Consider the following 27,989-nt stretch of genomic DNA (forward strand, 5'->3'; position numbering starts at 1 on the left):
TCTTCCCTCCACTTCATTCCCCTACTATCAGAATACCTTGCTTGACAGTATTATTTTTCATAAAATCATAGATTTAAATTTGGACAGGATCACTGAGAACATGTGTTCCAACCCCTTTTACACATGAGAAAAGTGGAACCTAGAGAGGTTAAGCCTTCTTGTGACCAATTCCTGCATCTAGTATGTGGCAAAACTCAGGTCTGAGGCCAGATCTTCTGACTCAGTGCTCTTTCTACAACACAAATCTGCCTTAATTGCATTTTATGGAGGAAACAGGACTGGAGGGGTTAAGTGCAGTACTGGCTTATTGCATAGCCATCATGTTAAAGACAGAATTTGAACCCAGGTCTTCTGGTTCCTAGTCTCACACTTTTCCCCACCACATCATGCAGTCTTCCAAAACTTCTACAAAGCCTTGTTTAAAGTTTTCTTGAAATCCCAGATGTTAAGGGCACTGCACTTAGGCCTCCCCCAAGCTCTCTTGCCCTAACCCTGCTTAGAACAGGTGAGGACCACACAATAGCTATCCGGGATTTCCAAATTACATTTCATCTTCATAAATGATTGGGACACATGCAAGTCAAGCACAAACCATCCCAGTGTAATCATTGGTTATGTATATTTAGTGTTCTCTATCGAAGCAACCACCCCTAAGTCTAGGTATTACCAACATTAACTCCTCTCCACTCCTTGCATTTCTTTTATCCGGTAAGAATGGGGGTGGAGGGAATGCCTTTACCAAGAGTAGGGCTTAGTAGATGGAATGCTGGAGTTGGAATCAGGGAGACCTTAACTCAAATCCTGTCTCATATTATTGGTATGACCCTGAGCAAATCACTTTTCTGAGCTTGTTTCCTCATCTATAAAATGGATGTAATCTTGCCTGTAGTATCTCACATTGTGAATTTCAAATGATGTGTGTAAAGTCCCTTGTAAACCTTAATGCAATATTCTCCAGTATCCCCATTCCCAACAATTTGCTACCTTCCCTCATCTTCACCTTAATTTAGGGGAACAGTCTTTAATTTTCATCCCATCCTGTTCTCCTTCCCCAAGCTACATCATTCTCTCTCATACCTTCTGCTCTTACCATCTCTCCTGCCTATTTTACGCCTCTGGCCCCTTTTGCCCCTTCATTTTACTCCCTCATTACTCTAGCTTTCTCTTTCCCTCCAACCCCTCACTACCGCCCCTTACCTGTCTCACCCCTCACCCCAACGTTCTAAGACCACTCACTATCCCCAGGTCCTAACATAATGAAAGAAGTTATGAAGATAAAGACTAATTACTTCTTCCCATCACATGAAATCATAGGATTATGGATTTACGGTTGTAAAGAACTTCGAAGGTCGGTCAACTAGCAAAACCCTAAAACCCTCTCTCTTCGCACATGAAGAACTGAGTCCCAAAGAAGTTATGTCACTTGCCCAAGGTCCCACAGGTACAGCCAGCATTCAAACTTATTTTTTACTTCAAGTTCAGGACTTACTTTCCTATTCCGAGAAAAATTGATTTGCCTTATTCCCTCCCCCTCCCCACCTCCACATAATATTTGGCTAGCTGTGTGACCCTAGGCAGCTGAACTCCTGAGTCTCAGTTTCGACGTATATAAACTAGTTTAAAAAAAAAAAGTAAACTAGGAATGATTCTTGCACTGCCTACCTCGCCAGGATGTGAGGAAACTGCTCTGTAACTCTTAAAGCATTATAAAAACCTGAGTTATGGCTGCAGACAGTTTTCGGCTCACTCAGTGTCTCCTTTTACAGTTTGAGGGGAATCAGGCATGGAGAGGTGGTCGGTCCAACGAGCCTCAGGTCAAACCGTGGCGTCCCTCGTTACCATGACCACAGGAATGCACGCATGAGCCTTTATGAAAGTGCCTCCTTCGAGCCAGGCTCCGTGCTAGGAAGGACAACAACGCGGACTATGGAGCTGAGGTCAAGGAAGGCTTGAAATTTGCAAAGAGAGCCTATGGCCCCGCTCCCCGCTTTCGGCAGAAAACATCATCAATTCTCTCCAGCCCAGAATAAATTGACAGGTGGCCGCCATGTTGGCTCTCCTGGGCAACCCCTTGTCATCTTCACTTCCGGCGATAGGCGGGGCGACAAAGCTGAATCACTAGAGAAGCCACGGCGGTTGCTAGGGCCGGGGGAGGCGGGGATTCGCTAGACACACCCGGAAGCAGTCTCTTCGTCGCTTCCTAGCGGGGGCGGGAGTAGCTGACGTCCAATGAGATGGCGGTATCCTCAATCGCTCCGCCCATCGCGGAAGTCAGGGGCTGAAAGCTTTAAGAATCTGGGGGGAGGGGGGAGCCGAAGGACGGAAGTGACTGTTGGGGCCGGCTGAGGTCGCTTTAAATTCCCTTCCCCCCCTCCCCCTTCCACGGCTCCGCGCGGGCGTCAATGGCGTTGGACGTGAAGTCGCGAGCGAAGCGCTACGAGAAGCTCGACTTCCTCGGGGAGGGACAGGTACCAGCGCTCGGGGCACCCGCGGTCAGGGAGGCGGCTCGGGAGCCCCGCGCCCGGACGGGCCGGGAGCAGGTGGACCGAGGGAGTTGGACGCTACCCGGGCCGGGCCGCGGGCTAGGCCCCCATGCGTGGGGCCTCTGTCCTGGCCGTTCGCGATGCCCTCCTCTCCCCACCCCCACCCCCAACCCCCCCACCCCCATCAGCGGATGCCTGGAGAAAATAACTTTTTGCCTCTTCCCTTCTAGTTCGCCACGGTTTACAAAGCCAGGGACAAGAACACTGGTCAGATCGTCGCTATTAAAAAAGTGAGTTTTGCCCTCTCTTGTCTTAATCTGCTTCTTGACTCGAGTGAAAAGGAGGATTTTAAGGTGGAAGGGTGAGCCCAGCTCTTAGACTAACACTTACTTGCTCCATAAGCTGCCCGTGGCTCCCCAGTGCCTCGGGAATCATATGCGGAATCCTCAGTTGTTCATTTAAAGCCCCTCACAGCCGGGCTCCGGCTCTCTTTTACTGTTCAGAGTTAACCTTTTATGCGGTGTTTGTACCAGACAAGTGGCCTTACTGCTCTTCCTCAGGCATCGCCAGTCTTCCGTCCTCCATACCTGGGATCCTTATCTCGTCTTCTTTAAGCTCCTAGCTTCTTTCAAGGCTCAACTCAAGGGGCCTTTCTGATCCCCACAACCTGCTTTGGGCTAGTGCCTTCCCAGCCTTTCCTTTTTTCTTTTTTAACGAAGTATTTACTTTGTATCTCTTTTGTATATGCTTAGTATACTATATACTATACTATACAAAATACACATCCAGTAAATACAAGGTAAAAGGGTGAGGTTCGGGACTTGCAGGGAAAGTGCCCATCTGCTTTGGTAGAAGTTTCTCGTCAGGCTCGCCTATACGGATGAAGTCACAGGTCCAATAATATGTATTGAGAGGCAAAATGGTACAGTGGCTAAGAGCTTTCCTGGCAGTCTAGAAGTCCTGGATTCGAGTTCGCCCTCCGACACATGCTGCTCATTTGACCCTGGGTAAGTTATTTAACCTGTGTCGTAGGTGCCAGTCTGTGTTGGTAAAGGGAGCTCCCATAGGAGCTATGTGATTTCCTATCGCATAGAAAATTATAGGTCTAGGTCTAGCTGTCTTCACATATACACATGTATATATGCATATGTGTATACATACTTATATGTGTACGGATGTAAGTATACATTTCATATGTACTTTTATAGGGACACATTGTTTCCGTTTCTGTGTTATCTTTAGCCTAGTAGTGTCTGGCCCAGAAGCAGACCTTTATTTTCATGCTTGTTGATTGAGATAGAATTCTGTTCTTATAGTCTTTATTTTCCTCTCCTGTGTGAATCATTATTGTCAACAGAATTAGGATAACTCAGATTCAGGTGTCACCTCTGACGCGTGTAACTGCCCCTGTGACTGGGGCAAATCATTGAGTGTCTTCAGTGCCCTGGGCAGCACTCTAAAACTATAAATTCCAGAACAGTTGCATAGATAAAGGGAGCTCCCTACATTGATCTTTATATATCAGATCCGATCATTAGCCAAAACAACACCCAGTTGAGTACCTTAGCTTCCTAACAAGCTATAGGCCTAGAGCAGTGATGTTTATGTTTACTTAGGGTGTAATGTGGGAACCTGTTTGTGATCATACAGTTTTTAAAAAGAAATTAAGCATAAAATCTTTTTACTCATTTTGATCCCTGTGCTGCAGATGCTATCAAACACCAAGCTTTCTGTTATCTTGTTCATCCCAGAGACTCCAGGACTCTGTTTATTTTCTGGTTTGCTTTTTTTTTTTTCCTCCCCCCCCCCAACATACTATTTTAGATCTCTAAGTTTTGCTTTTATAACTATCCTGTTTTTTCCTCCAAACAACTCACTACTTTGATCCATTGTCCTTTATCATGGAAATATTTTTCCCTTGTAATGTATATAATTTTCAATTTGTTCAGTTTTTATGACTTTAATAAAGTCAACTTTTATTTAACAGAAGAGAATAAGTTTGAAACTTATCTTAGTCCCTTGCTTTTTTTTTTCAGGTACAGTGGGAAGGGCACAGAAGACCTAGGTTTGAATAATATCTCAAGCTATATACCTGTGTGACCTTGGGAAATTATTTACCTTTTGGGGGCACCAGTTTCCTTATCTGTGAAGATGAGGAATTGGACTTTTGATGACCTCTAGGGTCCAGCTTTACATCTTCAGTTCTGCCTTCCAGCTACATGTCTTCTAGCCCTGTCTTTTCTCATTAGCGCTTACTCTCTGGTAACCCTGGGCCTGAGAAGGAATGGCTATCCAGTTGGAGGGCTGGAAGCACCTTGAGAGGTTCTAGTAGCTGTCTTCTGCCTTTAGGCAGGACCACACCTAAACCAGCCACCCTGTAGTAGTAGCAATAGGATATTACCTATAAAATTATTTGCTTTATAGTTGAAAATTAAGTTTCCTTCACCAGTCTAAATTCCTCAGACTCCAGTTTAAGCTTTTACCTCCCTTGTAAAAGTCTCATATGGAAGGAGGCAGCATGGTACAGTAGAACACTAAGAGTTAGAAAACCTGACTTCTTAGTCTTCCCTAAGCTAGCTGGAAGCTTTGGAAAAGTAACTTACCTTCTCTCTGTAACTAGGTGATTGCTGAGGTACATTCTGGGTTCTAAAACTCTACCACCACCCCTTTTAGTCACCCAGGCAGGCAATCTTGGAATCATAGTTGACCATTCATGCTTTTTCTCATATCCAGCCCCCTCACTACTCAACCACCCAAATCCAGTCAATTTCCTGGGGCTGTTAATTCTACCTCTACAATGTCTCTTGCATTTGTTGCCTTCTCTTCACCACCCTAGTTCTAGACCTCATCAGCTTTCTCCTGAATTATTAATTAGAAAGGGCAAAAAAGCCTTCCTAATTGGTCTCTCTTTTTTTCCAGGCTTTCTCTTCTCCAGCCTTCCTCCTCATAGTTCCCAAAACAATCTCAAAGCAGAAGTCTGACCCTGTTGAAGAAGCTTTAAAGGGTGGGGAACCTTGGGCCTCAAGGCTGCACATAGCACTCTAGGTCCTCAAGTGGGGCCCTTTGAATCCAAACTTCACAGAACAAATCCTCTTCATAAAAAGATTTGTCCTGTAAAACCTGGACTCAGTCAAAAGGTCACACCCAAGGAAGTAGGAGGCCACAGGTTCCCCTCCCTGCTTTAGTGCCTCTCTCTAACCTCTAGGACAAAATTTAGACTCTTCAATTTGACGTTTAAAGTCTGCCTTGGTGGGGCTTCAACCACCTTCTTTGCCTTTTCTAAGCCAAACAGGGTTACTTGCACTTTCCCAAGTTTAAAATTTTATCTCCTATCTCATTCCTCCTGGCTGGCCTGTACAGCTGGATTGATCTTTATCCTAAACCTTACGTCTTAGAATCCCTAGCTTCCTTGAAGGGTCAGCTCGGTTGCTACTGCCCACAAGAAGCTCTTCCTTCTGAGATTATCTTTTATTTACTCTGTATCCCTCAGAAGAGCCTAAATTCCTTGAGAATAGGAAGTGTTTGTTTTATGTCTGTATTGGTGCTCCCTGAATAGGTCATCAAGCTGAAAGATTTAAATTAACTTTGTATCTGCAATCTTAACTGTCTACTTGCCTACTTACATACAAAATCAGGAGTTCAGCTCACAGGCAGGGGTGTGCTAGAGCCAGAGAACAAATTTTTAAATTTTCACTGTGATTATTTACACCTTGAAAATCAGTAAATACTACAAAAGGCTTGATGTAATGTTTTGTTGATTGTCTGGACTTAAAAAGTGATGAATAAAATGTTAATAATGTAGATTAAAATTAAAAATGTGTCATGCATACAAGTTGGTTGTGTGTGTGTGTATGTGTGTTTTACAGAGATTAAGTTGTTGTACATTTACTAGCATATCCCCAATATAGGATTGTAAAGTTGAAATGAACTTTCTTTAGGCCTTCTGACAAATTCAGGCCATCTTCTGACCTATCCGATGCAGAAATTGCATGTTAGGCATCCTTCTAGCAAAGGGAAGCTTATTTGACAACTGGACTTTTTATCAAGCCCTCTCTCTTCCCTTGTTACCTACAAAGGCATCCAGGTAGTATAGTGGACAGTGCAGGTCTTGAAGTCAGGAAGATCTGAATTTGAATCCTGTAAACACTTATTAGCTCTATGATTCTGGGCAATTAATTACTTAGCTTCTCAGCCTCAGTTTCCTCATCGTTAATATGAGGGTGTTTCATTTGAGTTTGCAGCTTGGTGTAGTGAAAAAAGCAGTGTATATAGAGTCAGAAGACCTGGGTTCAAATCTAGACTTACATCAGGTATGTCACAGAAAAGTCATGTAACGTTTCTGAGTGGTCTTCATTTTCCCTCTTTGTAAAGTGGAGATGGAGGCAAATTGGTCTAGTCAGAAGAGTGCTGAGTTAAAAGATCTGGGTTCAAATTTATGCTTAGGTATTTAATAGCTATAGAAACTTGAGCAAGTTTAGTCTGTTTTGGCATCAGTTTCCTCATCTGTAATAATGAGGGATTGAACTAGATCGGAGTCTTAACCTAGTCTGTGAACTTTTTTTTAAAGTTTTGATAACTTTCAATATCATTCCTTTGCTTTATAGTCCTGTGTGTTTTGTGCATTAAAAACATTATTCTCAGAAGGGATCCATACAGTTCACTACACTTGAGAGGAGTCCATGACACAAAACAGGTTGAGAACCCCTTGTCTAGATGATTTCTTAAGGTCCCTTTCAGCTTTAAAATCTATGATCCACTGTTGCTTCCTTCTGACCCATCCTTCTTCTAGTCCTTTTTTCCATGAAGGTTTCTTTTTTAAATTTAACTCCACTCCCAAGCCCTCTTGTGAGTTCCTTTTAACACTTATTAGAATTAATTGCACAGGACATCAGACTCTCATTCTACCTGGTAGTTTGTAGTTTATTTATTTACATGAACTGTTAGATTATAACATCCTTAAAGGCAGAGAGCATGTCTTCATTTCTTTATCCACCACAATGCCCTGCACATACGTGCTCCATTAATGTTTGAATGAAAGGACTAAGTAGAGAGTCATACAATATGTCACCAGAGCCCTTTGTCAACATGGATATTTGCATATTAATAATTATTATTTGGGTATGGTCATTCAGAAGCCTTAGATTTCCTATCTATGTAGTCACCCATCCCATATATACTCATTAATGTGAATGAAAATATAATGAGAGACTATGATATATGACTTGATGAAATCAAAGTGTATAATATCTATGGCATTCCTGTGATGTACCAGTTTAGTAACCCTATCAGAAGAACCAGTGAGGTTAATTGAGCAAGACCTGTTCTTATTTTGGGGGGGGGGGCAGTGTTTAATTCTATTTAACTTTTTAAAATGAAATTTTTTTTCAGTTAACAAGCATTTTTTTTCTCTTCCACCTCCTACCCCCTTTGAAAAGAAAAGTCAAAACACTTGTAGCAAATATGCACATAGTTGAAACAAATTCCCGTATTGGCCATCTCTAAAATTGTGTCTTATTCTGCACGTTTAGTCCATCACTTCTCTCGTCAGGATGTGGGTGGGTAGCATGCATCATCGCTGGTCTTCTGGAATAGTGATGGATCATTACATTGTTCAGAGTTCTTATGTCTTTCAAAGTTGTTTTTACAATGTTATAGTGTAAATTGTTCTCTTGTTTTTGCTTACTTCACTCTACATAAGTTTATACTAGTCTTCCCAGGCTTCTCTTAAACCATCTTTTTATTATTTCTTATAGCACAATAGTATTCCATTACATTCATATGCATAGTTTGTTTAGCCATGTCCCAATTGATGGACACTGCTTTTGTTTCTAGTTCTTTGCCTGTATAAAAAGAGCTGCTATAAATATTTTTGTACACAAGGGCCCTTCCCTTCCTTCTTTGATCCCTTTGGGATAGAGACCTAGTAAGTGATATCTCTAGGTCATAAATTATGCATAATTTAGGAACTTTGGGGCTGATTTCCAAATTACTTGCCAAAATGGCTGGACTAATTTGCAGATCCACCAACAATGCATTCGTAATTCCTTTTTCCTCAGTTTTTGTTTTCATTTTTAATTATCTTTTCCAATCTAATAGGTATGAGGTGGAACATGAGAGTTGTTTTAATTTGAATTTCCCTTATTATTAGTGATTTGGAGATTTGTTTTCATATGGCTTTTGATAGCTTAAATTTCTTGGAAAACTATCTGTTCATATCTTTTGGGGAATGGCTTTTGTTTTCATACACTTGAATTAGTTCCAAATACATTTTAGAAATGAAACTTTTATCAAGGAAACTTGCTGCAAAGATTTTTTCCTTAGTTACCTCTTTCTCTTGTAATCTCAACTCCATTGGATTTGTCTGTGCAAAAGCTTTTTAATTTTATGTAATCAAAATTGTCCATTTTATCTTCTTTGATCTTCTCTATCCCTTGTTTATTCTTGGACTCTCCTATCCATAGAGGCAGTGATTACTTTTCTAAGTGCCTTTTAAGCTGTTTGCTATTTAAGAACTTTTGTTCTGAATGTAGACTTCTAGCTCTCTGGCTCGAACTTTGCAGAATCTACATTTTTCTGTCTTTTAAAAGCAGGGCAGTACTTACCTATCTTCAGCCTTCTGGCCCTTTGCCTGTTTCCCATTATTTCTTAGATTACTAATGGTGGTTTTGTTATCATTGCTGTAAGTACTCTGGGTCATAATTTATCTGAATGTGCATATCTTAAATGAGGGGATTGGACTAGGCTGATTTTTAAAGTTCCAGGTGGAGTCTAGCTTTCATGATTTCTAGAAGTGGTTCATGTGTGCAAGATGGTTGGGTTTTAGAAGTATTTAAATCTATTGATTATGTTGCTAAATTTTTGTGTGCTTTTTTCCTCTCCAGATCAAACTTGGACATAGATCGGAAGCCAAAGATGGTAATTAACGTATATAAATGTTTACTGAATGAATAAATTAAGCCCTTTGACATGGTGGAAAAAGCCTCTGTTCTTGCATAAAGGGAAGTCTTGAAGTGGTCTGTGAAACATAGACATCATCAAATGAGGCCTTGCGTACTGAGCGTAGCAGAGAAAAAGCCCATGAAGCTCCTCAGCATGTGGGACCTTTGAGCCTTCTCGTAGAACCTGAACCACTTTTATTAACTTGCCCTTTCAAGAGCATGTTTCTGTTGAGAATGTTTGCCCTCAAGCTGCATTTGTCTGCATGCCAGTATGGTGTGATTTTTTGTCTTTTAGTCAAGAAATAAATAATAAAAATTCTGTTTGGAGTTAATGATGCTTTGGTTTGGAGAGAAAAAGCCAGTATACTTTCACCAGGCTGACTTCAAACACAGCATAGGAGTAGTTTGAGGGGTGAGCAGACTTCATTTAGCCAAGGATTAGAGGAAAGGGCATGGTGAGCATTGACTGCTTTAAGACTTAATACACCCTTGGGGGTGTGGGATGGATGCCAGAAACAGGTCACTCCCAGGAGGGACCTTTGAAACGACTCTTAGAGCCTTGCGTTTGCACTTCTCCCTGTGTTATAATTCTACTTGGCATGATATTCTAGGGGTGAATGCTTATCCCTGGAAAAGAAATAATGGCTTAATGCCATTGTTGGAACATGCTCATATCATAGCAGTGTTCTGTGGGCTCTTTGTTTGCAGAGTTTCTAGCAGGGATGCATGTGCTAGTTGCTACCCCCTGGTGTAGCAGAGAATAGGAAACTTTGTCTTTTCATTTCTTTCTTTCCAGTTTTCCTTTTCATTCCTTTTTTAAACTTCCTATCTCCAAAGACATCATGAATAGAACATACTCTCCTTGAGGGAAAAACTGTTTTCCTCTTTTTGACTCTTGACCCCTAGTACCTTGCACAGTGCTTTGAATTGAATTGATTGCAGTTTATTATAGACTTAATATAAATGCCCTACTCGGTACTATTAAAAATTTACACCAGTATATTAGAATGTATGCCCCTCAGGAGTGTATAACCTAAACTATTCCATACAAACAAAGCATCTTAAATAAATGTATGTTTAACTTCCCTCATTTCACAGAGGCAAAAAACTACTGAGACAGAATATTCTATGCATTATCAATTGTAGTCACTGGTGTGTTTTTTTTATTTGTTTGGGTTGGTTTGTTGGGGTTTTTTTTTTGTTTAATTGTTTTTCTTTGTTACAAAGGAGGGTTCGCTTTTGAGAAAGAAGGGAAGTTTCTAGAAATCATTGTGAAGTTAGTGTTTTCAAACTTTTTTAGATTTGATTCCATCACTTAGGTCTGTGGGGAAGAACTCCATAGTAAGAGTAGTGAGGTGGGGAGCTAACGAGAAGGAAGAAAGGAAGATATTGGGGGTGGTGAGCAAAGGAAGCTGTGATGATTGTCTCAAATCTGAGGAAAGGGTTGATTAGGTAGAGAAGGGACATTTCCACCTAAGTAAATAGCCAGGATTTAGTTTTGAAAAAAATATCTGGAGCCATCCTCATAAATGAAGAGGCTGATGTTGCTTCTGTTTCTCTTTTAAGTTTTAAGAGCTCTCCTTTGTTGTATTCTTCAACTCCCTTTTTCTTTGGAAATTCAGATGGATTGGTGTGCTGTAATGGCTGACCACAGTATGGATTATAGGGAAGATGAGAGTATGGGGAAAAAAGCTCTTGAGTCCCTTTTCCACATACAATGCTTTTCCAAGGTAATAAGGCATGACTAGCCACTAATAAAGCAGGCTGCCACAAAGAAGACCCCATCCCAATAGCTACTGTGACCATACCTCTTAAATCTTGGATTTCTGCCTTTTGTACTAAAGAGGCTAAATATTCACATAGCTCCCAGTTTTTGGCAGAGTTTTTTTTTTTTTTTTTTCATTTTTTTTCAGTAGAGATCTTGATCGTAAGATCATAAGATGCTGCAAATTGAGTTACTGCTATTGCTTCTTAACTTTTAATCATTTCCCTGTTTCTTTTTTTTTTTTCATTTCCCTGTTTCTTGAGCTAACTTAACTGCAGTTTAGAAGTAGAAAAGAAAAAGTGCAGCTTTTGGTCAGAATTTAAAGGTTCACATTGTACCCGTTGAACTTTTTTAGAATATCCTTCTTAGATGTCAAGATGCTTGTTTTTCCATGCTTAGAGGAAAGTATGATGATATCTCAGAAATGTTGGTTCTCACTTTACTCTTTTGCAGGTATAAACAGAACAGCTTTGAGGGAAATAAAATTACTACAGGAACTAAGCCATCCAAACATTATTGGTGTGAGTACAACCTCACTGAGACTTGGGCTTCAGGGCCTGATCTTCTCTGCATGAATTTGGGGAGGATTCGTAGACCCTCTGGGGTGACAAGTTGCTGCCTTGTTATTAAAAGTTTACTAGCCCATAAAATATTGTTCATCTTATTACAGGCTTCATTTCTTTTACTTCATAGTTAATGAAATAGCACTTTTCTGGCCCTGAGTGGGTGATTAAATGCTGGGTTGGATGGCTTTTTTTGCTTTTTGGGAGAGAGGGGGAGGAGGAGGGTGAGCACTGTCCATTGTGGTGCCACTGATTTCCTTCACAGCAATTTTCTACTTTGTACCAAAGTATTTTTTCGAATGGGAATCTAGAAAGAAGTCATTTTGTAACTTCTATATGTGAGGGGAAATAAAAAGCATAAGAACTAGATTTTAATAGCTTTGTTTATAGAGTAGCTAACTAACTTATAACATTTGAAACTGCCTAGATAGATAATTCAATAAAATAAACTTATATAGAGAGTTTTCAGTACATAGTGAATAACAGAACAAATATGAACTGGCTCATAATCTGTGTTTAGTGTTTAATTTAAAAAAAAATAAGTCTCAATATTAGTGTGTGTAGTACATTGGTAAGAGTGTAAGAGTAAAAAAATTTTGTTGTTTTTTTAAATAGCTCCTTGATGCTTTTGGGCACAAGTCGAATATTAGTCTTGTCTTTGACTTTATGGAAACTGATCTAGAGGTAAGAGTAACTCAAGACACCTGGAGGAAACTTATTTGTCTGATGTCAAAAGGAGGTATAAATGTTCTGTTTGTGTTTATGAATGTACTGATAGTAGGAGGGATGCCAGTTCTAATCATAGCTTCACACATTCTAAATCTGTAACACACTGAAGTTCTCCATATTTCACCCCTTACCTCCTTTATCATTAAGTCATCTTTATACAAGCCACAAAAACTACCTAGAAAATTTTCATTCTGCACTATTGATGTGGTTTAATTTCCTCTTTTTGTTTAAGTGGGGTACAAATCTCACCTTTCACTAAAAGCACAAAGCTTTTATTTCCCTTAAATCATGCCTGTAAGAAATAGTCTCAGAAACTTCATGACATTTGTATAGTGTTTTATTTGAAGGAAAATAATTTCTGTTATTAAAGTTTAAGCATATACTATGAAATTGTTTCATAGGTAATAATAAAGGATAATAGTCTTGTGCTGACACCTTCACATATCAAAGCCTACATGCTGATGACTCTTCAAGGATTAGAATATTTGCATCAACACTGGATTCTACATCGGGTAAGATATTAGCTGTCATGGCCAATATGATTGCTCCTACATGTGGTGGTCTAGTTATACATGGCAGAATTAGGGGACCAATAAGTAGAGAAACTTTGTCATTTGATTGCTATCCCTACATTGCTGTATTTGACAACCATTCAAGGTCTAGCCCTAGACACTGTAGTCATCTTTACTACCTGGTGTCTTCTGCTAATTCACATTTGAATTTCCAAGAGGTACAATGCCAAGGCATCTTAACTCCTGAAAGTATAACCTAAACCTTCTTAACAGTGTAGGAACGTGGGGACTGGGCTTATGACTGCATTACATTAGGACATGCCCACTACCAATGTAAGTCAGGACCTTCTCTGCAGCTGATAGTCTTAGAAAATTGCCTAGAGCATTGAGAGGTTGTGTGTCAAAGGCAGGCCTGGCTTTGAGGCCTGCTTTCCACCCACCACTCCATGCTGTCTTAACTATATAATATGTGTAAAAGATCACCTACTCAGTCAGTCAACAACCATTTGTTAAGTGTTTACTATGTGTGGGCACCATGCTAAGAAGCTGAAAAAAGACTGGCCCTGCTCTGAAGGAGCTTATATTCTGATGGGGAAGAAAACAAATAAAAGAGAGCTGAAAAGTTTGGGGGGAGGAGCAGAGGTGAAGGTATCCTTCAAAGAGGGGATATGGTAAAGAAAGTCCTGGAGAGGAGTGAAGACAGGGTTGGCCTGGACTGCCTCCTTAAATTGGAGCTTCTGGGAAAAACCAGCCAATCGTGGGGAGAGGCCCAGGACTGGAGGGTCCTTGAGATGGGAAAAGTAGTCTAGGGGTGGAGTGAGCATCCAGGGTGAAGAGATTTCTTTCCATGACTTGGTAGACAAAGGTCTGTGGAGATGAGTCTGGGAGGTAGGAGCACCATGCCAGGGGCTAGGAGAGATGAAAAGCTTAGATTAAGATTGCCCGTGGCCTTATGGAGTTTAGTTTCATAAGAATATAATGTAGCAGCTCAGGTGGCACTGATATGCAGTATTACATGAATGCTTTAGTTATAAAACAAAATACTTGTTTCTCACTTTCCCATTATCTCAGTCCTAAAGCCTAACTCTACCATGAGGAATTCCACCTGGTTACAATTTTTTCTCCAACACATTTCTGGGGTGGGGAACCTGTGGCCTTAGGACATTGGGTGCAGCATTTTGACAGACTCCAAGTGTTACAGAACAAATCCTTTTATGAAGTGGATTTGTTCTGTGGAGCTCTATGGAGCACCCCTGCTCTGTACTCTTTAAAATGGTAATATACTAGAGAGCCTTACATTAGACTTAGTGCTTATCAAGTATAATCATAGCTGACATTTATACAGCACTTTAAAGTTCATGAAGCACTTTATGCAAGTTATCTTGTTTGATCCTCTTAACCAATCTATTAGGTAAGTAGTACAAATATCCTTCCCATTTTACAGATGTGCAAAAACTAAAGTTGAGAATGGTCATTTGCCTGAGTTCTTATAGCTAGTAAGTGGCAGGTCTTCTGGACTTCACCAAGTCTGACCCTCTTTCCTCTGTACTCAAACTGCTGCACATTTCAGATATTCTTAAGTCAGTGTAAGTTTTTGTGAAAACATTTGTTGATATACATCATAGTGTCAGAGTTCTCATAGTAACCACAAAACATTGGAGTGTATTGGTTAGCCCAACAATATGGGACGGCCAGGTAGTATGATAGAACACTGGCCTGGAGTCAGGAAGACCTGAATTCAGATCTGGCCTCAGACACTTAGCAGCTGTGTGACCCTGGGCAAGTCACTTAACCCTATTTGCCTCAGTTTCCTCATCTGTAAAATGAGCTGGAGAAGGAAATGGCAAACCACTCCAGTATCTCTGCCAAGAAAACCTGAAATGAGGTCATGAAGAGTCAGACACCACTGAAGCAGAACTGGACCACAACAACAAACAGCATGGGATAATGATTACAGAATGCTGTGACTTTCCAGATTTCAACTAAAGAAAAGTATAAACAAACCTTCACTGCACATAAAAAGACCAGTCTAAATTAGTGCAAATTCTAAAATGCCTTTAAAGAGACCATTCTTTTACTTTCAGGGACAACAGGTCTAGACAAACTGTGTTGTTACTTTAGTAGATGGCCTTTGTGTTTTGTTTGGAATGAAGATTTTTTTTTTAAATAGCAAGATTTTAAAAGATTTTTAAATAGCAAGCTATTGATGTGTAAAACTGCTTTTCAAGCACTTGAGAGCAGCAGTTTGTTGTATTACACATCTTAAAACTTTTCTTTGCCATTGTTTTAATAGTATTGAGCTACTTAGTACTTTTAGCACAGGTCCAAAGTATCTCAAGACTGAAATTTGTATAGTTCATACAAATTTCACTTTTAATGACAAATATATTTACTTAATATAGAAGTATAGCATGTTTTGGCTCTTTTAAAAGTCAAGTTAAGCTAGCTAAATTTATTGTTATAAAATTTAATTTTTCTTCCTTTTCTTTATAGGATCTAAAACCAAACAACTTGCTATTGGATGAAAATGGAGTTTTAAAATTGGCTGATTTTGGCCTAGCTAAGTCATTTGGGAGTCCCAATAGAGCCTATACACATCAGGTTGTAACTAGGTATGTTAAAATAAATGGCTGTGGGATTAAAAATTGTTCCTGGTTCACTGTGGAGGATACAGAGACTGATAATGTTCCTAACGATATAAGGAAAGCTTCGAGAATTATTTTTCTGTACCTTGCCCACCTCTGGTTAATAGATTTGGCAGAATTCTAAAGAGTAATCGTTCTTTTCTGGTTATCTGGGAACAGGGTACACCAGAGAAGAGAAGAGGCAAAAAGTGATAATGGTACTTAGAGCTGCTGCTGAGAGATAAAAGGAAGCCTGGAATATCAGAAATGGGTGTTAACCACGTAAATTATGGTAATAGTAACCTTCAAGCTTAGTCCAAGGCTTTGCCAAGGGGGATTGTTCCCTGACTTGTGATATGGGTCTTTGAGGAGGGACAGAAGAGGCACAGAGAAGGGCTACATGTGATGGCCGGCACGCATTATGGGGAGGGTAGAAGAGTTCTTATGTGGCCACTGGCAACTTGGCTTTGGGTAATGAGTGTGCGGTACACCCTGCTTCTCTGACTGAACCAGGATGTGTGAGACCAAAAAATACACAAAAGTTTTGAAACAGTCAACCCACCGATGCTCTCCAGGCCAGAGGAGGAGGAGGAAGCCCCTGACTGGACTAAAGTGGAGGCTAGCCCAGCTTTTGCCATTTGGGATAACGGACTGCATGAAGGCAGCTGCTCATCTTCTCTCAAATATCTGAGGAGATGCCAGAGGCATTTCTTTTGTACACTATTGGAAAATATAAGTGCTCCTTCTTATAGAGGGTTGGTTGCCTTCAGAATTTCTACCCAGAGCCTATTGATAAAACCCGAGTTTAAAAACTATTTTGTAGGGGAATGATGGCAAACTCATGGAAATGGGCCATTCGTTGGGCCATAAAGACCCCTGCAGGCCACGTATTGACTTAATTTTAAAATGTAATACTATACATCTTTTATTGTATTTTCATTTATTGTGTTAACTATTTCCCAGTTACATTTTAGGTTTGGGTTGCATTCAGAAGTGTTATGGGCTGTGTCTTTGACACTTCTTGATGTAGAGGATTGGGCTGATGCTTCAGGATTCTCTTTAAAAAATGATGTCTGATTATCGTGGCTGTGCATCAGTCTTGCTTTATATACATAGTTCAAAACCATATTTTAAATATTTCACATAAACGAACCTTGCTATTGAGAGTGCTGAAGATCATTTAGCTTTTAATGGCAATTTTTCTGCCTGTCCAAAATCTGTTATGTAACTTTCAAAGTTCTCTCCCTTAGTTTTGCCTTTATACTCCTCTGCAGATCTAATCAATCTCTTATATAACAGGCTGTTGCTTTGAGATTTTAATTGTCCTTCTCCATTGATGGTCTTACCAGAGCTAGTGATGTATTCAGCACAACCATGTAAGAGGAACTTAAAGGTTTTTGTTGTTGTCATTTTCAGTTGTGTCCACTTTCTGTGACCTCATCTGGGGTTTTTTTGGCAAAGATATTGGAGTGGTTTGCCATTTCCTTCTTCAAGTCATTTTACAGATGAGGAAACTGAGGCAAACAGGGTTAAGTGACTTGCCCAGGATCACACAGCTAGTAAGTGTCTGAGGCAGGATTTGAATTCAGAAAGAAGAGTCTTTCTGATTCCAGGCCCAGTGCTCTGCACTATTGCGCCACCTAGTGCCCAACTTAAAGGTAGTCTTGAACATACCTAGACTTGTAAGCAATGGAAAATGAAATTTTCAATGACAATTGTGGGAGAAAAATGTATACTGAGGGAATAAATCTTTTCTAATGTTTTCTTTTTCTCCTTTTTAATATCTCAAAACCAAAAATGACAAAATATATGAGCAAAACATACTTTTCTATTTCTATTTTATTTTAAATTTTTCGTTGATAACATTTTTATGTTACCTACATTTCCCAGGGCATCCCTTCTAGAGAGCCATCTCTTATAACTCAGAATAAAAAAGGAGAGAATAAAGTTCAGCAAAACTAACCAACATGTTAAAAAACTATAACATTACATGTAGCACTTAGATGGTGCCGTGAATAAAGGGCCGGGCCTGCAGACAGGCAGACCTGAGTTCAAATTTGGCCTCTTACACTTATTAGCTGTGTGACCCTGGGCAACTCAGTTAACCTCTGTTTGCCTCAGTTTCCTCTTATGTAAAATGGAGATAACAGCACCTATCTCCCAGGGTTGTTGTGAGCATCAAATAAGGTAACAAATGTGAAGTGCTTTGCACAGTGCCTGGCATATAGTAGGTGTTACAGAAAGTGCTAACTTATTATTATGATGCACCCATAGCCTCTGTAAAGAAGCAAGGTGAAATACCTTTTCATATCTCTGCTTTGGGACCTAGGTTGGTCATTAGAATTTTCCAGTATTCCTTTTCAATCATTTTGTTGTTTTCTTTATTTACAAAGTTGTGTGTATATTATTTTTCTGATTCTATGTATTTCACCAAGTATAAGTTCACGTGTCTTCCCATGCTTCTCTGTTTTCATCATAGTCATAATTTTTCAGCACAATAAGATTCCATTACATTCATGTACCACACTTTATTTAGCCATTCCCCGATCAATAGCCATCTACTTGGTTTCCAGTTTTTTCTGCTACAAAAAATGCTGCTATAACTATTTCTCTGTGTATAGAAGCATCTCTTTTTTTGTCCTTTTTCTCTTTTGAATACCTAATAGTTGGTAAATTATTCTTGATCTAATTAATGGTGATTATTCATTTGCAAAGTGTCTTATATCTGTTGGCAAGATTCTAATTTAGTGTTCATTTGCATCCTCAAGTCTTTTTCTTTTAAATTTGTCTGAGGACACTGATTGAACTGTTGTTCCCAATAGCTGAGTAAGCCTTACCTATTAAAAAAGTGGAGTTAGAAAAAGAGTATTTGAAGGTATGATACAGTTCTTGGAAGAGCTGGGAATATTCTTAAGATGGCCTATTAAACAATCTCTTGTCAAAGAAAGCTAATGAGGATAATACACCCTTCTGATAACATTGATTGCTGAATTTCTTGTTAACTTCTTTGCCTATTCTTGTAGCTTACAATTAGTATATCCTCATTATCTTAAGTGTAAGTAATGTATAAAATTTCTAACTTGTACAGTAGAAAAATGGAAAATCAGTTCAGAGATGATCTAGTTGTCCTGGACATTGTCATATCCCCCCAAGAAAGGAAGAGAAGAGCAAAATGGTATGGTAGAAAGAGAGCTTACACAGATGTCACAAGTTCTGGGTTCTAGTCTTAACCCTGACGCTGATTAGTGGCTTAACCTTGGACAGTTCATGGGCGAGTAAGTTGGATTAAGACAAAGTAAAGTGTCTTCTAGCTCTGTCACTATGATCTAAAATTCTAGCTGGTACAGCAAATAGAGCACAAGGCATGGCATCAGAAGACCTGAGTTCAAATCTGCACTTATAAACTAGCTGTATGACCTTGGGTAAGTCACAAAGGTCTGTCTCTATTTCCTCCTCTAAAATGAAGATAATGATAGCACCTGCCTCTCAGTGTTGTTATATTAAATGATATAATATTTGTAAAGTACTTTATAAACCTTAAAACACTATTAAGATTATGATTAAGCATGGAGTCATGGGTTCCAGGAAGTGGTGATTTTTGAGAGTGAGGTTCGAGAGTCAGGGAAATACTTTGTTTTTCATGGCTTTCCTGTAGGACAAAAATGCCCAGCGTGCTGTAGAGTTGTCCCTTGCTCTTCCTTCTACCCGCTCTGCAGCCTTTTATAATCCTTGGGAATGCATTGCGATCTTATAATAAACATCAGTGACAAAATGGTATATATCTTACAGAAATTTCCTTTATGACCTGCTTTTCAGAAATGCATCTGTTCTATAAAGCAGTTGTGATCGGTGCTGTTGCAGTGTAACCAGGGAAATCGGCTGGAAATTTTTCTTTGGTGGATTTTTTTAGTACTTTTATTGTAAGAAGGCAATATTTCTAATTCTTTCTTCAGGTGGTATCGAGCCCCTGAGCTCCTCTTTGGAGCCAGAATGTACGGTGTAGGAGTTGACATGTGGGCTGTTGGCTGTATATTAGCAGAGTTGCTTCTGAGGGTAAGCCTCGAATTTCCACACAGACTTTACTGTATTGTGTACACCTTTCCTTGACATTAACATGATGAGCATTTTTTTGTCGTGACCAGAAATGGAGGAATTTTTCCTCTTTAGGAAAAAGAAAAAGAAACGCCTAGCCTAAGGGATTTATAAGCTTATAAGCTTTCTTAATGCTTTATAGCTGTGTAATGTGAGTTTAACACCTAAGACCATTTATTTAGTTTTTATTATGTGCGGCTATTCTGCAGAACAGCCACATATAATATATGTTGTATATCTGAATCATTGTTGACTAAACATGTATTTTTAATACATACAAACACATACACACAGACTATTCATCCTTTGAGGAGTAGCTCAAATCCCATCCCTTCTACAGAAAGAATCCTTCCTGGCTTATCAGGTTTATACTGATTATTCATATCCTGCCCTAAACCCCCACAGCAGCTGCTCACTGTATCATTCTTAATCGTATTTGTGATACATCAAGGATTTGGTTCTTAACTCATCTATAATTTGGTCTTAGAGTTAGTATCAGAGGTAAGAGTCCCAAGTTCAAAATTCTTTCTATAATAATGCTATGCTGTGATGTTTTGTGTGTGTATATATACATATAATATATAATTGGTACTGGCTTCTCCCACCATTATTCTTAGTGTTATTTTATAGTGGTTGCTTAGGTTGTCTCCTTAGTTTTTTCTTTGTCCACAAGTTTCAGCTTCATATTTAGGGTAACACTTATCTCTTTGTACTCTAGAAGCTATTACATTAAAAAGAAAGAAGTCACTCTAATTTGAGTGCAAATGATATTCCATAATGTAACTGACGGCTGTAGTGTACATCAGAGTCTGGTCTGATCATCTAATACAAAAATTTGAGGTCTTGATGAACTTTACATCTGAGATGGTCTCACGACAGCACTGAGATTCATCTATGTAATAACATTTAGCATGGGGATCATCTGATCTCTTCCTCTTCCTTATTTTGAGGCCTACAGGGTATGTAGTTACTTGCTAGTCAGTGACCGCTAATAAATGGAATGAGCACGGAACTTTTGATTCTGAATCCAGGTCCTGTCCACTAGACTATACTTGGTTAGGCTGGACTAAGTCACTGATAATAATTTTCAGGGTAAAGTTTCAAACATTTTAGGAACTTACTGGAGTTGGGTACTTTTGGGGGGTTATGTTACAAATTCTTTTTATAGAAAGTTACCCATGTCTCTTTCATTTCTTACAGGTTCCTTTTTTGCCGGGAGATTCCGACCTTGATCAATTAACAAGAATATTTGAAACTTTAGGAACACCGACAGAAGAGCAGTGGCCTGTAAGCCTTCCCACATTCTCTTTGACTTTGCTATCTTTGTTGACGTTGTCATGTGCTTAAATGCTGGTGTCAGATGAATTTCACTGCAGGTATCTCGTTTTTTCACTACTATAGATAAGTATGGCACTGTTAAAAGCATTTTAATCGATCATATTTCTCGCAGTTCTGGGAATGCCAAGGCTACTGCAACTTTAATAAGGATTTTTTTTAATGGAGCCATTTAGATGTCCTGGTAAAGTGCAATAAAATCATCAGCGTCTAAAAAAACAAACATACATGCCCTGCCGGAATTACCTGTGGATTTTTCACATGAAGCCACACAGCCCAAAGAGATTTGAAGTATATATCATGTTTAGAGAATAGTCCCTCCACAATGGTTTAAATGAACTTTACTCAGATCCACAGATTAAAGAATAACTCCTTTAATTTTGGCCTTTTTTAAACTGTCATTAATAGGTTAAAATCATTGTGTTCCCAGAATATCTAGGCCCTTTAGAAATCTCTTTTCTCTGTATTTCTGCTTCTATTTTGGATCTGCTTTTGTATTTTTCTTTTTGTTGCCTCAGTAACTCACTGAATATTATGCCCTTTGAAGTGCCTTTTAGCGGCATTCTTCATTCTCTTGAGAAGCAACGTGGGGTAATGGATAGAGAGCCAGACTTGGACCCAGAAGACCTGGATTCATTTAAGCCCCATTTCCTCCCTAGACTGCCTTCGATCCTGGGCAGATCATTTCACCTCTTGGTGTACTGGGCAGTTCTTTAAGACTTTAAGTTGGCAGAGAAATTCTTTAAGACTGTAAATTGCCATCCTCTTCCATTTCCTTTTCTTGCAAGGAATAGTCACAGTGACTAAATATTTCAGGAAATGCACGGTAGGGGGAGGGGTCTGTATCTTAGGGATAAATCTGTTTATTTCCTAGTCCCTGCTATTGAGCCTTACTATCAAAGGAAACGCATTGAAAGCATAAATTAGATTGAGAGTAGGCTTTTGCTCTAAGTAGTCAGCCACATTTTGATATTGTAGTTGTGTTCTTCACCTTGAATCTATTAGAGGATTATAATAATATAATAACTGAATAAGAAATTCAACAAACATATGCTGTGTGCCAGGTACTAGAGGTGGTTAAGTGCTTTTGTGATTTAATATGTTACACTCCTTCCCTGAAACTTTATCTGACGTTGGGGGGTGCTTCTTCTAAACTCCACCTTGCCTAGACACTTTGCCCTCCTTTTTCTTTCTATCTCGACGGAATTAATCTTTGCCATGTTTTTATATAAAATGTAAATTCTGTCTATAATCAGTGTTTCCTCATCTGTACTTAATAGATCTAACTATCATTGCTTTTTGCTGTAAATTATAAGGTCTAGAGTACAGAAACTATATCTGTTTGATTTAAATATCTAACATTGCCACAAACAGATGGATTCTTAAATATTTTTGGTCCCTTGTTCTTTTCCCATTCCTTTCTTGTATATTTCTGGTTCCTTTATTTTTGTTCCAGACCTGTGATTTTATTAGTATAGAGGATTCCATATTTAGTCAGCTGCTTCTACCAGTGCCCACCAGCAACTTCTTTACGACTTAGAATCTTAGAAACTTGCTGGGACGCTGAGAGATTAAGTGACTTGTCCAGGTTAACCAAGACAGTATGTGTCAAAGACGGAATTTGAATCCAAATCTTCTTAACTTTAGGGACAGATCCCTGCACACTGGACCAGGCTGCCTTTCTGTGTCTTTAATAAATATTTAGAGTGCACAGTTTTAAAAAATTGGAAACAAATTATTTGCCCAGGGGTTAGGAAATGGTTTAACATTGTGGAATATGAATGTAATGGAATATCATTGCATTAAGAGGACTGCGAAGAATTCAGAGAAACTTGAAGAGACTTGTGTGAAATGTTTCGGGACAGAGAAAGTAGAGCCAGATTACACAGTATGTCTGCCAGTTCAGAAGACAGTCAGCATGGAGAGGCAGCAGCAGAAAGCTGAGATCAATATTGACACTCACTGTACCATTAAAGTGGAAGGGCAGATTTCTTTGTTTTGGTAACTTACAGACTGTTTCTTGGGGGATGTACTTTGCAGGTAGATTGATTATGTGTTTGCGGGGAAGTATCTTTTGTGTCGAATTGTTTTTTTTAATGCATCATTTTTCCTGTCCATAACTTTGATCATTTTTACAATCTCTACAGGGTATGTGTAGTCTTCCAGATTATGTGACATTTAAGAGTTTCCCTGGAATCCCTTTACAACACATCTTTAGTGCTGCAGGAGATGACTTACTAGACCTCATACAAGGTTTATTCACGTTTAATCCTTGTACACGGCTCACAGCAACTCAGGTATTTTAACATATCCTTTAAAAAACATGTTAAGTAATTGGAAGGGAATCTTAAAAAGAGTACTGTATGTAGTAAAAATGTCAGGGAAACATTTTCTTTAACATACTGGTAGTTGCCATCACACCTTGAAAGTAAAGTTGCCATTTGCAGTATCCCAGTAATATTTTTAAATTTTTGTTTCAGAACTGTAGAAAAATAAAAAACTGGGTTTCATTTATATATCTTTTGTGACCTAAATTAGAGCAGAATGCTCGAAACAGTTCTCAGCAGTGTATTTTATGACTGGGTGGAGGCAGGAAGAAACTTGCTTTACTGAGATTGCTACACAGGATGGAGCAGGTTTTACTTATCCGTAGAATTCCCGTGGCTTGGCAGACAATCTATTTTAGAGGCTCAGTTATTTTGATTGAAGTGCAGGAAGTGCAGGACCTCTCTGTTGGGTACTAGAATTTTTAGACCATGATCGCCAAGAATTTGTTGAATTAATACCAGGAAAAAACTATTTAAATTAGAGGTTGTGTTCTTTCAGATTTATGTATCTGTATGAAAAGTGTGACTTTTCATTTGGATTTGGACCTAGAGTATGAAATACATGGAGAAGTAGATAAAAAACACTAGAGCTGGGTTCTGGTCTAAACCCTACCACCATTTAGCTGAGAGACCCTTAGACAAATCACAGAGCCTCAGTTTCCTCATGTGAAATAAAGAAGTTGGACTAAACCTTAAAGTTTCTTCCAGTTTTGTGGTCCTGTTCTAATTAAAATGACCATTATTTGCAGTTTCTGGGTAGTAATATATTCAATTTTTTGCCACCATTTGAAACCCTGGATTTTGCAGACTCATTTTTTTGGAAATATTTAGAGTCACAATAACAATAGAAAGGAAGGTGGTATGGTAGCAAGGCCATTTCGGTGCCCAGATAATACTTTAAAAGCCAATGCTAAATACAGAGCAAAGTAAGTAGAGCCAGGAGAAGAACATACACAATTACTATAACAAAGAACAACCGGGAAAAAAATCAAATGTGACTATCGCAAAATTATAGAGCACAAACATGACTTGAAAGAAGAGGTAGGAGAAGACATTCGCAACCCAGCCCCTTTGTCTACAAAGGTTGTACCTTGTACATTTTTCAGGCAACAATGTATTGATCAGTTACGATGACTTTTTTCTCCCTCTTTTTGTCTTTAAAAAATATCATTTGTTATGTGGGATGGGTCTCCCAGAGAAGGATAAACTGGTGCTGTGAAAGATATCATGAAAAAAAATTTTTAAATGAGAATTTTGTTCAGTCTTAGTCATATTCAACTCTTCATGACCCCATTTGGGGTTTTCTTGGCAAGGCTACTTGTTTCCTCTTCCTTCTCCAGCTCATTTTACAGATAAGGAAACTGAGGCAAACAGGATTAAATGACTTGCTCAGCTTCACACAGCTAGTAAGTGTCTGAGGCTGAATTTGAACTCGTGATTCCAGGCCAGTTGCTCTATCCACTGCAACACCTAGCTGCCCTAAAATGAAATTACATGCAAACTTAAAGAAATTAATATTTAAAAGCCTTGAGTGCTTTCCTGACTACCTATTTAAATTACAGTAGACCTGTTCAAACATGACAAGTTACTTTTTTTCTATTTGAATTATAATTAATCCTTTAATCTTCGAATAAAACATCTACTAAAAATTTAAACATAAAAGGCAGTACCGGATCTGTACTTTTCCAGATATTGGTTGACATACCAGGAGCTTAATTAAAGAGCACTCATTTTTTCCTGACATTCTCCACACTTTCATTAGACTGTAGTCCCTGAAGTATAGAACTGAAATACACAAAATATTTAAACCTAGATGTAAAATACAACAGAATATTCTCTTCTGAGAAATGATGTCAAGTTCCTCCAGTGCCACAGATTGTGTTTAGTGCTTTGTGACTGCAAAGAGCTATAAAATAAGAACATTTTCCCCTTCCGTTAACTAATGGGATTAGCTAAACTCGGGCAGTTTTTAGTTTGGGCTTTTCTTGTACAGCTTGCATTTTTAGGGCTACTAATAACCCCCCAAATTTTTACACTCTGATTAGATATGCTTGGTTCTCACTGAATAAACAAACATGGAATTCTGTGATGTTACTTAAGCATATAATTGTTCAGGCTAGAGAAAAGAGGGAATGTAATGAAAAGTTTGGTTGCTCATTTAAAACTACCTTGCTACTTTTGCCCCTTTTTTTCAAGGCATTGAAAACTAAGTATTTCAGTAACCGACCAGGCCCTACTCCTGGGTGCCACCTACCAAGACCAAACTGCCCTGCAGAAGCCCTGAAGGAGCAGCCACACCAAGCCATGGCAGCTAAACGGAAACGAACAGATGCCTTGGAACAAGGTGGGTTCTGAGGAAACCAACTGAGCTCAGTAGACCATAGATATCAAGATTAATAATCATTAGCACTTATAGAGTGCTTCGAGGTTTAGCACGCTGCAACTGTGATCTCATTTGGTTCTCACAGCAATGCTTGGAGGTGGGTGCTGTTATTATCCCTGTTTTACAGCTGAGGAAACTGAGGCAAACAGGGTTAAGTGACTTGCCCAGGGTCACACAGCTAGTAACTGTCTGAGCCTGGATTTGAACTCACTCATTCTGATTCAGTGTTCTAACTGCTAGTTAATGTTAATTACTTTTTTAAGAAACACATACCCTAAAATTTTATGAAATGCATCTTACATAAGTATAGTATTTTCAGATCACCAGCAGATAGGTTTAATATGTAGGATTTTTAGTTGAGTGTTTTGTTTAAGTTTGAACTTTAATAAAATGGTTTATCTTTTATTTGAATTTCCCCCTTAATCTTAATCTCTTCTAATAACTAACTAAATGTGAAAATGTCTGCCAGTAAGCATACAACCTACAAATGTGCTAGGCATGTTACAAATATTGATTCATTTGATCTTCACAACAACCCTGGGAGGCGGGTGCCCTTATTATCTCCATTTTACAGTTGAGGAAACTGAGGCAGACGAAGGTAAAGTGTCTTGGCGAGGGTCGCACAGCAACTAAGTGTCTGAGGTTGGATCTCAGTCTTCTTGACTCCAGGCCCAGTGCTCCATCCGCCAAACCACCTACCTGCCTCAGATGTTTATAAAGACATTTGGCTCCTCTGCTGGTGTTCATTATTATGCTAATTAAGGTACATTGATGAAATGTAGCAGAAATAAAGTTGGAAGTAAGATGTAATTGTAACTTTTTCAGCTAATATTTTATTGATGCCTTTTGTTTTTATAATAGTCATTTCCAGATATATACTCCCAATGACTCTTCACTTCTAACTTAACTATTTATGAATTTAAATTATACAAGTTGAGCAAGACTTGTCATTATGGCTGTACATGCTCCCACTGAAACTGCTCATCATTTACCCAGAAGGAAGCTTGCATTTCCACACTAAATTGACAAAAAAGGGCTATCCTAATCTTTTTTTTTTTTTTGTAAATTCCTATTAGTGTAATTAGTACTGAGTAAGTGATCTTAGCAAATCTTACTATAGGGGAGATAATTGGAACTTAGTAACCGGTAAAATTTTTTCCATTTCTTCCTAGGAGGATTACCGAAAAAGCTGATTTTTTAATTACTGTGAGTACTGGACAGCATTGTGCTGATGAAAATAGGAAAAAGTAAAGGAATAATGGGAAAATATTAAACATTAAATGAATGTTATAAAAAGTGAATTTGTAAATAGGTTACACATGTAAGATATGTAAAACTCTTGGTGGAATAAAATTCTTTTGTAAAAAATTCTGGTTCCTTAAATTAGTTATTCCATAACTGATTATGCCTTAATATTTTGACTCGGATTTTAAAGTACTTGTGCCCTAACCCTGCAGCTGGTTCATTTACTTCTCTTCCCTTGCGTTTTAACCATTCCATTACGGATTCATACTCAGTCAAGAGTAAAAAATGGATCCCAGATTGTTGTTGACTTTGACCTTTGCCCTGAATGACAATGATGACTGCATGTAAAGAACTGGGAATGGATCCTATATATCACTAACCAATAGACGTGTGTGTGTGTGTGTGTGTGTGTGTGTGTGTGTGTGTGTGTGTGTGTGTGCGCGTTGGAGCGGAGGGGTGATGATCGATGCTACTTACAATTCTTCCTAAAGAAGGTGAACTGGTTAAGAAAAAGGTGTCTGAGAAGGTCTTGGTCGGGATTTCTGGACTTCATCTTAAAACCTATCTTTCCAGACTAATTAAATATTAATTCTTGTCATGCATCCTGTTTAAGCCAAAGTTGCCTCCTGACGTCCCTTTACACGACATTCCTGCCCCCACCTCCATGCCTCAGCACAGGCTGTTCCCTTCTCCCCCTGTCACACCCAGAGTCCTTCCTTCATCTCACCTCTTGGAAGCCCTGGCTTTCTTTGAGTTTTGGCTCAATGTCCACCTCTTAAACAGGACCTTTCTTGATTTGCCCAGTTGAGTTCGTGCTCTTCCCAACCCTGCCTTCAAATCACACTTGTGTCCATTTTGTATTTACTTCTCTGTGTGCCTGTGTTGTTTTGTCTTCAGGAGAATGGAAGCTCTCTGAGGACAGGGACTGTTTAATTTTTATCTTTGTCTCCCCAGTGCCTGGCATGTAGTTGGGGCTTTATAAATGCTTGTCAA

General features: G+C 39.0%; 1 protein-coding gene across 2 annotated transcripts; it reads left to right on the top strand.

Annotated features, from left to right (window-relative positions):
* Positions 1-2,205: 2,205 nt before the first annotated feature.
* CDK7 (cyclin dependent kinase 7) lies at positions 2,206-27,119 on the top strand. 2 transcript variants are annotated; one of them, XM_036741973.1, is made up of 12 exons: positions 2,206-2,468; positions 2,714-2,773; positions 9,365-9,398; positions 11,640-11,707; positions 12,365-12,433; positions 12,880-12,990; positions 15,484-15,602; positions 19,568-19,667; positions 20,907-20,993; positions 23,189-23,338; positions 25,565-25,712; positions 26,924-27,119. In XM_036741973.1, the coding sequence occupies exons 1-12, from the start codon at positions 2,403-2,405 to the stop codon at positions 26,950-26,952; spliced, it is 1,041 nt and encodes a 346-aa protein (XP_036597868.1). In that variant the 5' UTR covers positions 2,206-2,402; the 3' UTR covers positions 26,953-27,119. The 2 variants fall into 2 exon arrangements, with proteins under 2 accessions (XP_036597868.1, XP_036597869.1); XM_036741974.1 differs by lacking the exons at positions 2,206-2,468; positions 2,714-2,773; positions 9,365-9,398 and adding an exon at positions 10,679-11,151.
* Positions 27,120-27,989: the final 870 nt, after the last annotated feature.

This window comes from Trichosurus vulpecula, chromosome 1, assembly GCF_011100635.1.
Source record: "Trichosurus vulpecula isolate mTriVul1 chromosome 1, mTriVul1.pri, whole genome shotgun sequence".
Classification (NCBI taxonomy): domain Eukaryota; kingdom Metazoa; phylum Chordata; class Mammalia; order Diprotodontia; family Phalangeridae; genus Trichosurus; species Trichosurus vulpecula.

Coding starts and splice junctions, on each gene's coding strand:
- CDK7 (XM_036741973.1), top strand. CDS start 2,403: ATGGCGTTGGACGTGAAGTCGCGAGCGAAGCGCTACGAGAAGCTCGAC. Junction 11,708..12,364: donor GCCATCCAAACATTATTGGT/GTGAGTACAACC, acceptor TTTTTTAAATAG/CTCCTTGATGCTTTTGGGCA. Junction 15,603..19,567: donor ACACATCAGGTTGTAACTAG/GTATGTTAAAAT, acceptor TTCTTTCTTCAG/GTGGTATCGAGCCCCTGAGC.